Here is a 12028-nt window from a genome sequence, read left to right on the forward strand (position 1 = left end):
TCAGGCTAGGCCCGTTAGTTCCAGTGAATGGGAAACCTTAACGCTACAGCATACAATGACATTCTAGACGATTCTGTGCTTCCAACTTTCTGGTAACAGTTTGGGGAAGGCTCTTTCCAGTTTCAGCATGACAAGGCCCCATGCACAAATCGAAGTCCATACAGAAATGGTTTGTCAAGATCGGTGTGAAAGAACTTGACTGGCCTGCACAGAGCCCTGACCTCAACCCCATCGAACCCCTTTTGAATGAATTGGAACAAGGACTGCAAGCCAGGCCTAATCGCCCAACATCAGTGCCCGGCCTCACTAATGCTATTGTGGCTGAATGGAAGCAAGTCACTGCAGCAATGTTCCAACATCTAGTGGAAATCCTTCCCAGAAGACAGGAGGCTGTTATAGCAACAATATTAATGCCAATGAATTTAGAATGAGATGTTCAACGATACTTTTGATCATGTAGTGTAATTGAGGGAATATGTACATGTAGGTAGGGGTAAAGTGACTGTGCATAGATAATAAACAGAATAGCAGCAGCATGTGTGAAGGAATGTGAGTGTTTGTGTGTGTTGTCAATATGCATGTGTGTGTGGTTAGAGTCCGGTGAGGGTACATCGAGCCTGTGCAAGAGAGTCAGTACAGAAAATTATTCTTAATCATAATAAAATAAGGGGGACAATGCAAATAGTCTGGGTAGCAATTTGATTAACTGTTCAACAGTCTTATGGCTTAAGGGTAGAAGCTGTTAAGGATCGTTTTGGTCCCAGAGTTGCTGAGGACTACCATGCGGTAGCAGAGAGAACAGTCTAAGACTTGGGTGGCTGGAGTCTTCCTCTGACATGGCCTGGTATAGAGGTCCCGGATGGCAGGAAGCTTGGCCTCAGTGATGTACTGGGCCGTACACACTACCCTCTGTAGCACCTTTGCTGTCAGATGTTGAGCAGTTGCTCTTGATGGTGCAGCTGTAGAACTTTTTGAGGACCTGTAGATGCTCAAAAAGCACCCAACATAGTGACATATGCTGCCACGTCTGGACTCCCAGAGGACCTTCCCTCCACCTTTCAACAGGAGAAACCTTCCAAACGTCCTCTTTTTGTCAGGAAAGGCCATAACCAAAGGCTTATCCAAACCATTCAAATGCTCCTCATAGAGCAAGTAACCCAACTATTGTTTTGACCAATTGATTAAATATAATTGCATATAAGGCTTTTCTGTTTTCATTTTCCTGTTAAGTCCATGTTCATGCCTGCACGGAAATCTAATTAGCATAATACACTCAAAAAAATGTAATGCAAATTAATCTCCATGAAGAACAGAAAGTCACACTAATAAACTATAGGTCTACTTAGTTCATGCACAAATTAATTAATAAAGGATCCAGGACACTAAGTGACAAGGGAGTAAACAGTTTTTATTTTGAAACGTGTTCAAGGGATATGTCATACCTGAATAAATCCAAAAGGGGGCAACATATACAAAGCAAAGGCATGAAGGACCAGTCTGGAGCTACAAACATGCTCGAATGATAATGCAAATCTCTGGTAGCCTATCACTGCCTCTAGAACACTAGAAGGGGCTGACCATGGCATGGGGTACATATACATCCTTGGGGTACCTTGGCTTTGAAATATCATCTCAAGACATAGTGAGATAAGGATATCAAATTACTGTACACGTGATGACAGTCGATAGGCTAAATTTGTTAATGATACAGTACGTTTGTCATTTAGCAGAGGCTCTTATCTAGAGTGAGTTGCAGGAGCAATTAGTGTTAAGTGCCTTGCTCAAGGGCACATATGCATATTTTTTACCTAGTCAGTCAACGAATCAGTAAATCGGACATTTGAGTTTCATAGTTCCAACAAGCACATGAATGCGGCATTTATCTTATGGGTGTCAGCCAAACAATTGTATGTTTAAAAAAAAAAATCAAACATACCTTGCTTCTGGTAGATCCATACCAGTTAAATGTATGGATGAGATGAGTAGCCTAAATGATAATCTCTCGTGGATCGAGCATCTGACCAATTACACAAGACTTTGGTTCTTTTTTTCCTTTGTATTATTGAAATTACAATACAATTACAAATCAACATAGGACATAACTACAAACATATATTCTTATGAAATAAAATAAAAATAAAAATGATGAAATCACTACACATGAATTTGCCAGTGACAACAGTTTCATTAAAGTGAAAGTACCTCCAATCAAATACAAAGAAAAAGGTTAGGGGTTACAATTGTATAAACCTAAGGTAGAGTTGTAAGAATACATATTGTTTTTTGTCATTGACTAATTCTAGATATTTTATTAAATATTGGATTTCATGTTTAAAAAAATATTGCATTTGGGGACTGATATTTAATTTTGTGTAAGTAAAATGTACCATAGAGAATGAAGAAATTAACAATTAATTCAGTAGAAGTAGGGGAAACTTTTATACACAGTTTATAAGTGTGACTGTAAAGTTATTTTGGAGCGAGCTAAGTAATTACATATTGTAATGACCTGACTAGATCATAAAGGAACAATTGTCCAGACAGAGGATTGAGTTTACGAATTGACGGTTTATTAACCCAACTTTACACAGGCTACTGTTTGGCTGTGGCCCACGCCAAATAAATGAAAGATAACCACAAGCCAACCGTGACGACCTCTTGTGAAGGCCAGACATAAGAGAGAGAACAAAGGCTAAACCTGGTCTTAACTTCCAATGCTCCATCCCCCTGCCCAACCCCCCTCCACGCCACTCCGCCAACCGCCAGGATGCCCGGCATCAGAACATTCCAGGCATTCCCGTGATTGGCAGATAGCAGGTTGATTGGCATGTCGGACCCCGCGAACACTGGGTACTGGTAAGTACAACACAACCACCTACCAGCCTAACACAATAACACACAGCTGTCTGTGCGGGTCGCTACACAGCCCCCCCACCACAAAGTCCCTCGTCCCCGAGGGAACAAACAAAGTCTCTGAAGCGACCCGGAGGTCTCCCTTGCCTGCGTGGCTGTGATGGTCGCAGAGTGCCCCTCTGGGAACCAGGGGATGAAGGCAGGGAAATGGGGGACAAGGAAGCGGGAACGGGTAATACAGTCCGTGGCTCTGGGGAACCACGCGGTGACACAGAGGGGGAGTGGGCTGTCTGGAGCCTTGTCTGCGGCACCTGGGGGTGGGTGCCTGGAGAATGTCATTGCCAGAGAGGGGAATTGTGGGGGTCCCTGGGGTTTGGGGAGAAGAGGCCCCTCTGTATGCGGCTAACCTGTCCCGGTGCAGTGTCACCTTTCTCCCCCTGGGAGGAAGCTGCACCCGGTAAACAACCTCCCCTACCCTCTCCAGGACACTGCAGGGTCCCACCCAGTGACTGTCCAACTTGGGGCATCTGCCTTTTTTCCTTAGGGGGCTGTAGACCCAGACCAGCTCCCCAGCCACAAAGTGCCTTCCCCGGGTGTGCACGTCATAGTTCCTCTTCTGCCTCACACCTGCATTCACCAGCTGCTCTCTGGCGAAGGTGTGGGCTGTACCCAGGCGGTCCTGGCGTCTCCGGGCATACTCCGTCCCCGGGGGAACATGAGGGCTATCCAGGGGCCGACCAAACGCCATCTCCGCAGGGGTGCGGATCTCTCTCCCCATGAGGGCAGGCGTGCAGGAGGTGGAGTCTTGGACAGCGGAGCGGCATGCCATGAGGACCATAGGCAGGTGCTTGTCCCAGTCACGCTGGTGTTTGGAAGAGACGATGGCCAGCTGCTGTCCAAGCGTTTTGTTGAAGCGCTCCACAAGGCCATCACTTTGAGGATGGAGAGGAGTAGTGCGGGTCTTGTGCATACCCAGCCTCTCACACATGGTGGCGAACACACGGGACTCAAAGTTTCTGCCTTGGTCGCTGTGGATGGACTCCGCGGCTCCAAACCTGCTGAACATCCCCGCTGTCAGGGCGTCGACGATGGTCTCTGCCTCCTGGTCAGGCAGAGCATAGGCCTCGGGCCATTTTGTGAAATAGTCCATGGCCGTGAGCACCCAGCGGTTTCCACTGTCTGTGGTGAGGAACGGCCCAACTACATCCTCTCCCACCCTCTCCATGGGAGCCCCCACTGGGAACTGTTGGAGCTGAGCATGAGAGCGGCCTGGGGGGGCCTTTCTCGCTGTGCAGTTGTCACAGCGGCGGCAAAAGTCCTCCACATCCCTCTTGTGCTGCCCCCAGTAAAAGCCCTGACGGAGGCGGCGCAGTGTTTTTGTGACCCCAAAGTGTCCAGTCCCTACCCCCCCATGAGTACTCTGGAGCACAGCCTCCCGCAATGCTTTTGGGACCACCACCTGCCACCTCTCCTCTCCCGTAGCTGACTCCTTCCATGCCCGCTGTAACACGCCATCAGCCAGCGGCAGTCGCTCAAACTTTGACCACAACCCTTTGGTCACGAGTGAGAGCGCTGTCACCTCTTCCCATGGTGGCCTCACCTGCGCCTCTACCCACTGTAGCACTGGCTGTAGGTCTGTGTCCCGTCCCTGCCCCCATTCAGCCACGTCGACAGTCTGCAACTCACAGCAGACAGGCCCGCTCGCCCGACACACTGTGGCACAGACCTCCTCCTCTGCACACAGCTCTCTCTCCCGTCCCTCTCTCCGTTCACAGTGGCGGCAGCCGTCTGCAGTACAGGGCCGACGGGACATGGCGTCGGCGTTGGAGTGGCGTGCCCCTGCCCTGTGCACCACTATGAAGTCATACGGCTGAAGCTCCTCCAACCAGCGTGCCACCTGCCCCTCTGGAAAGACATGAGCCACTGGAGAGCAGAGTGGTCAGTCCTTACAGTAAAGGGCAGGCCACCCAGGTAGTACTTGAAGTGTTTGACGGAAGCCACAACAGCCAAGAGCTCACAGCAGCGGCGCTCATGTTTGTCAAATGTTTTACTGAAGTATGCCACCACTCTCTCCCCCTCTGGCCCCACCTGGGCCAGCACCCCACCCATGCCCACATTGCTCGCGTCTGTGTCCAGGATAAAGGGCAAGGTGAGGTCAGGGGGGGCGAGCACGGGGGCCTCGATCAGTGCACGTTTGAGGGTGTTGAACGCCTCCTCACACTCCACTGTCCAAGTGAAAGCCTTGTCCTTCGGCAGCAGGCGGTTCAGGGGAGCAGCGATGCTTGAGAAGCCCCGTACAAACCTCCTGTAGTACGAGGCCAGGCCCAGGAAGCTCTTCAGCTGACGCTGGTCGGTGGGGGTGGGCCAGTCTCTGACAGCCCCTACCTTGTCCTCCATGGTGCTGATCCCTTCCTTCCCCACTTGGTGGCCCAAGAAGGACACCTCTCTCCTCATGAAGTGGCACTTCTCGGGGTGGAGCTTCAGACCTGCGGCAGCCACCCTCTCCAGCACACGCCGTAGCGCCCCCAGGGCTGACTGGAAGGAGCTGCCATGGGCCAGGATGTCGTCGAGGTATACCAGACACTGCTGTCGGGGGATGCCATCCAGCACCCTGTCCATCAAACGCTCAAAAGTAGCTGGAGCGTTGCACAGGCCAAAGCACAGGACCTTGAACTGCCAGCGTCCTCTGTTAGTGGAGAACGCAGTTTTGGCTCTGGCCTCTGGGGAGAGGGGCACCTGCCAGTAGCCACAGCGGAGGTCTAGTGAGGAGAACGAGGAGGACCCCCTAACCAGGTCTAGCGACTCATCGATACGTGGTATGGGGTATGAGTCCTTCCTGGTTACCTCATTCAGCCGCCTGTAGTCCGCACAGAACCTCAGCTTGCCCCCCTTCTTCGGAACCATGACGACTGGCGCCGCCCAGGGGCTGTCTGAGGGCTCAATGAAGTCTGCCCGCTGCATCTCCAACACAGCCTTGTCTGCCGCCTCCTGGCGTGCCAGCGGGATACGGCGGGGACGCATCTTGATGGGTCGAGCATCACCGGTGTCGATCTCATGCTGCACCAGATGAGTCTGACCCACCTCTTCCTCACTCAGCGCAAAGCTGTCTCTGAATTCAAACAGCAACTGCCACAACCGTTCCTGCTGCTCGGGGTCAAGACCAACACAGTTCCTCCCAATATCTCCCTCACTGCAGACAGTGTCCTCTCCTCTCCCATCTGGGGTAGCTGGGCTGGGGGGCGCGGCCCGGGCTCACAAAGTGTCGTGGAGGTAGCTGGGGGAATGTAACACACCGCCGTAGGTGACAGGGGGGCTGGGGAAAAGTCACACACAGATGTGGGGGAGGGGGGGCAGCCATGAGTCTCTGCTGCTTTAACTGTTGGAGTAAAGGGTTTGTTTGGTTGAGTGAATGTGACATTAGGGGGGCCATGGTGACTTCCGGCCCTCCCTGGAAGCTCAGTGTGCCCCTATTTAGGTCTAACTGGCAGCCTGTGCTCCTAAGAAAGTCCAACCCCAGGATACAAGGGTCCTGCACAGCCGCCACCCACACAGGATGACGCACAGTCCTGCCCCCTACTGTCAGAGTCATTATTCCCTTCCCTGTTATGGGTGCCAGCTCACCTGTGACTGTGCGGAGCTGCACAGTTGTAGGCTCACACTGAGTCCAACCTGGCACAATATCTGGCCTCACCAGGGTTACTGTGGACCCAGTGTCCACCAGTGCGGAGCAGGGCACCCCCTCCACAGTGACAGGGACATGATAAAAGTCCCCAACACAGGTCCGGCCCACCACAACAGGCTCCATCCGCTTGCCCTCGTCTGCTTCTGGGGGAAGTGGAGCCTTGCTTCCCCGTCTGTGCCGGTGGGCTCCTCCTGAAGAAGAAGGTGGTTGGGATAGAAAACCAGGGGTCCGCACTACCCGGTGTATGCGGACCCCGAGCCGTTTCCCTGAGCTCTGGGGGACATGGGGCAATTCCGGCACAGATGGCCTGGCAGGCTACAACCCCAGCAGACCCTGGGACCAGGGTGTGTGTTTCGTGCCGCCTGTACGAATGAGTTCTGTCATTTCAGCCACCCATGCAGGCTTTTCCGGCTCCGGGCTGCTCTGCCCCCCAGCTCGCACAGAGGGTCTGTCTCCCTGCACCCCCACCAAAGCCCCAGCCCACACCAGCTCCCTCTCCAAAGCCATCTCCAAGGCTATCTGCAATGACTCAGGATGAGCCAGCTGGGTCTGTATGCGCAGCTCCGTAGGAGAGAGCGCCTGTATGAACTGGTCCCGTGCTAGCTCAATCTGCACGGAGGGGGGCATGTGAGCATATGTCCGCCGAGAGAGGCTCTCAATGTCATTAGCTAGCACCCGTAGAGGCTCTCCAGGCTGCCTGCGTCTATTACTCAGTTCGGAGCGCAGTAGCCCGGGCTGTACACACTGTCCATAGCGCCTCCACAGTGCTCCCACTAAAGCACCGTAATAACGTCTGTCCTCGGGGCTAATCAATATCAAACAGGCCAGAGCATCATCCGTGAGGCATAAAGCCAACTGCAGTGCCCTATCTTAATTCGACCACCCCCTAAAATGAGCTAACAGTTCAAACTGAGCATGAAAAGCTTCCCAATCTGACTTACCGGAATACTTCGGGGTCTTAACAGATACGGACGCAGCCGGGAACTGGGCGCCGCCATGTTTGTTTATATCCTGAGCCCCAGATTCCTCGTCCCGCCGCGTCGACGTCACCCCTTCGGTCCGCCCACCAGATTCCGCGCGAAGCACAGTCGACGAAGCACTCATGCCCGCTTCAGCGGCCATCACTCCAACGTCCTCCCTCAAGCGGCCTCTGGGCTCCGACGCCCTGGCGATCTCCTCAGCCAGATCCTCCGACGTCCATGCACACGCACCTCCGTGGCCATAATCGTCCCCTACCTCCACCTTCACTTTCGGATTCCCTCGAAGCATTTTCAACCCCGTCCTCACATACGGTAGCTAGCCACAGAAGTCAGCTAGCTGGCTAACTTTTATCAACTTTTTTTTTGTTTACTTCTTTCACCAATGTAATGACCTGACTAGATCATAAAGGAACAATTGTCCAGACAGAGGGTTGAGTTTACGAATTGACGGTTTATTAACCCAACTTTACACAGGCTACTGTTTGGCCGTAGCCCACGCCAAATAAATGAAATAAATGAAGCCAACCGTGACCGTCTCTTGTGAAGGCCAGACATAAGAGAGAGAACAAAGGCTAAACCTGGTCTTAACTTCCAATGCTCCATCCCCCTGACACTCCGCCAACAGCCAGGATGCCCGGCATCAGAACATTCCAGGCATTCCCGTGATTGGCAGATAGCAGGTTGATTGGAATGTCGGAACCCGCGAACACTGGGTACTGGTAAGTACAACACAACCACCTACCAGCCTAACACAATAACACACAGCTGTCTGTGCGGGTCGCTACGATATTTAATTTCATTAATACGATCCATGTATTTACAATGAAGGATGTAATATGTTGTTATTCAAATTAAATCAATGCTACAAAGCGAGATTTTAGTTCTGGATTTACTGAGATGACCTATGACACCATGGAACTATCATTCGTGGCGGAGGGTATATTGCGCATTGACGTAGTCCGCGGAGTGATATGGTGTAAAATATGTGTCACAGTACTCTTTTTGCAATTTGCTCTGTATTGACATTGGTAGCGTGTCAGCAGACAACGCTGTACCTGGTCAATGTGATGGGAAGGGACAAGACGAAACCCAAACTATTTTTCAGGTGAAGCGTAGTAAGGGACATACGTTCAATGGTTTTACTTGTAGTACTGTAAAGGTTAACTTGAATCGGTTGCCATTTTCTTGCTTACACAATTATTTTCGCCCTGTGACTGAGATGTGATGACCAATGATGAAAATCAAGGAATTTGAATAGATGCAATTTGGATTACATTGAAGAGAATCGCACGAACATCAATGTTTTCGAAGAGGAGAGACGTCACCTGGTTTGAACATCTCGCCACAAGAGGACTATTATGACGGCTAACGTTAGCTGGCTGTGACTTACAAATTCTATTCAAACTCATTGGTGTTGCATTTCATAGTTTTTCAGGCAAATATATAACGTCAGGCTTGTATTTTGTATTTTATTGCGATAATCTGAAAATTACAATTGATGTCCGTCAATTCAATTGATATTCTGTTTAGTTAGCATGAAGCTATCGTCAAAGGTAGCTAGCTAGCTAACTATATAAAATGTTGTTAGCGTGGTTGCTTGCCAGCTACAATGCATGGACAACATGACGCTTGTCGGCATAGCATGTCACTCTGGTTATATAGTTGAAGTGTTTGTGGGTGTTTGAAGCTTGCAATCTATTTATCCAGAACACTTGACATCATGTAGAATGTCTGGCAAAGCAGTTTTTGAGCTAATTTGTTTGCCATCTAAATGCATATATAACTAGCTAACTAGCCAGTTTGCAACGCTAGCAATCTGGGTCAGAAAATGACAGCTGGCAGTAGGGACTGACATTGTGTACCTTGGGATTGTGGCCAGCCATGGGTAAAGCTGACTGCAGTGTCTGATTGTGGAAATAGTTCAAGGTAAAGCCTTATATAATCTGTTGTAATTGGCTACTGACGGGGAAGAATTTGACACTAGCTCCAGTTTTGCTTCCCATTTTAAACGTGATCAGTTGCATCATCACCTGGCTGTTTCTCAAGCAATATCAAAGGTGGACTGGAATGCATGCTTGTCATTGTAAAACTGACTTGTATTGTGTTAACGCCACAATCACTAGTTTGCTTGACAGCTAAATCAAGGTTCCACTATCAAAAGAGAGCATCCTTCAAAGTGCATTACTGAAGAAAGAACCTTTTGACACCTGACCTAAATTGGACAGTTACGTTGACAATGGAGACTGTTGGAGACTTTGAATACAGCAGAAAGGACCTGGTGGGACATGGTGCTTTTGCTGTGGTGTTCAAAGGAAGGCACAGAAAGGTAAATATCTGGACCATTAAAGGTCTGCATCTCCATCTTTCCCATTGCATTGCTTGCCTCCTCCCTACTCCTTCCCTACCTTCCCTCTCCTCTATTTTTCTCTGAGGTTATGTGAGAGTGGTGACGTTTATATAAATCTGGGTCAATGGCATTGCACTGCAGTAAATTAACTGTCATTTGGCATCATTTTGTTTAGTTTTCCTTCAACTAACTAGATGTTTAAATATTTGTTACGATAGTGATGCAAGTATTGCAATGAAATACAATTATATCAATTTACAGGCTTCACCTTATTCAAATATAACAATGTTATTTACATGTTTGATCATGCATGTTATTGTTTCATAAGCCTCGATCATGCGATGTTGTGCAATCTTGCGTTATGGTCTGGCACTGGGGTGCATTGAGATGCCAGCCGTTCATTCATGAAATGGATGACTCAAACAGCAGTGAATAGCTCGCTGACGTAGGCAGCCAGCCTAGACAAGGTGGAGAGAAAAGAGCATGTCTTCTTTCTCCATCTTCAGTGATGATATGAGCCATTATAATAGTCTACACATCAATGCAATCCTGATTTTTTTGATACATTCGTTCTATTAGCTTGATTGGTCACACACCAGTGATAACAAAGCATCTTGACTGACCAACTGACTGACAGGACTGTGGTGACTGTCCATGATGGGGATGTGGACCAAACTGTTCTGTTGATCCAGGCCTGTCGATCAAGGCACAGCTGAAGGACGATCAGAGAGGAGCGAATGTTACTTAAGTCTGAGCCTGCTCCACATCTATCTCACTGTGTGATGCTTCCAGGGATTATGTCACCATGCTACCCTATTGCCACAGTTGCTCGCGAGTCTGTGTATCCATTCCCCCACACATTGTCAGCAAAGCATTTGTGTCTTCCCTCTTAACAATGGAGAGACTTTTTAAAAATTAACATTTTAGTTAATTTCGTGCAGTTCTACACATTTTGCCATAGGGTGGAGAGAGACTGACCTAACAAAATCAATGGGGGCCCCCCAGCAGGCAATTCTACGCTAATAACAAGTTTGTATAGCTGTCTGCAAAACTAACTTAGCAATCTAAAATAGTTTAGCTGATATGGACTAAATGTCTGACTGTCAGTGTCTTACATAACAAGAGGAAAACTGCTAATGCACAACCAAATTTCAAAATTGCACCTTGTGTATTCTACCTCACAACAGTAAGTTGAGACTCAGAATTATTTCCTAAATTGAAACTGGAAATTGATCAGAGGGCCTTCATGCGGCCCACGGGCTGCCAGTTGCCCATCCCTGATTTAGACAGTGGGACCTCGTCTGCATTTGCCTGTTGTCTTTTCTATTCTGGATTTTGTCTTACACAGTCTAGTTCTGTCTTACACTCTGGATAAGAGCTAAATTACTAAAATGTAAATTTCTCTCGCTACATTGGTGACCAGGGTGGGGATCTAGGGCTGGGCGGTATACCTGTATTTTACGATATACTGATTGATGTATGGAGCTGTTTGGGTTTTTACTTCTATATGGTATTTTAATATTTTGTTAAACAGGATAGGCTGTGTGTAACGTCCATTCTTATAGTTTACTTCGCTAATTGAGTCTTCTCTTTCTGCTCTCTCTCCATGCCGCTTTCCACACAGACCTAACCCCGCCCCCTGTCACTCAAGGAGTGCATTTGTTGTTCCTCGACCATGAGGCACTTGCATTCAGTCTGCATGGTCAATGCAGCACATGCAACAATGTTGACGACAATGATGCTGTTTTCACTTTGCTTCTTAGTATAACTCCACTAGCGTGCTATAATTACACTATTAGTTTGTTTCTTACGATACAAACTAGCTGTTTGCAGATGTATTTTCTTAGCAAGTTGGGCCTCAATCTTGTTAGCCGCTAATCGCTAGTTAGCTAGCTAGCTGATAATACAGTTCCAGTGATGGTATAGACTTAAATCATGCTTGTGCAAAAGTATCTTCTAAAGCAAAGAGGAATGTGCAAAGGATGAATATGTTAGCTACATGAAGTAGCTAAGAGAAAACATTCAATGTAGTCCAAGATTATAGGGTCCCCTAGGAAACACTTGTCAACACTTTGCTTCCTACCCTGTCACAATAACTCCTCCCTGGCATTTTCATTAGTTGTCAGTACCCACTATTATATTCTAACTATAGAATTAGAAGAATCA

General features: G+C 48.6%; 1 protein-coding gene across 3 annotated transcripts in view; it reads left to right on the forward strand.

Moving 5' to 3' along the window:
• Nucleotides 1-7767: 7767 nt before the first annotated feature.
• Nucleotides 7768-12028, forward strand: part of LOC139549287 (serine/threonine-protein kinase ULK2-like) — an 80033-nt gene continuing 75772 nt past the window's right edge. For 2 of the 3 annotated variants that reach the window (XM_071359575.1, XM_071359576.1), the window contains exon 1: nucleotides 8520-9841. In XM_071359575.1, the coding sequence (XP_071215676.1) occupies nucleotides 9752-9841 (90 nt within the window). In that variant the 5' untranslated portion in view covers nucleotides 8520-9751. Of the gene's footprint in view, nucleotides 8235-8519; nucleotides 9842-12028 lie in introns of those variants that run through there. The other variant, XM_071359577.1, reaches the window with a different exon arrangement.

Source organism: Salvelinus alpinus, chromosome 22, assembly GCF_045679555.1.
Source record: "Salvelinus alpinus chromosome 22, SLU_Salpinus.1, whole genome shotgun sequence".
Lineage (NCBI taxonomy): Eukaryota > Metazoa > Chordata > Actinopteri > Salmoniformes > Salmonidae > Salvelinus > Salvelinus alpinus.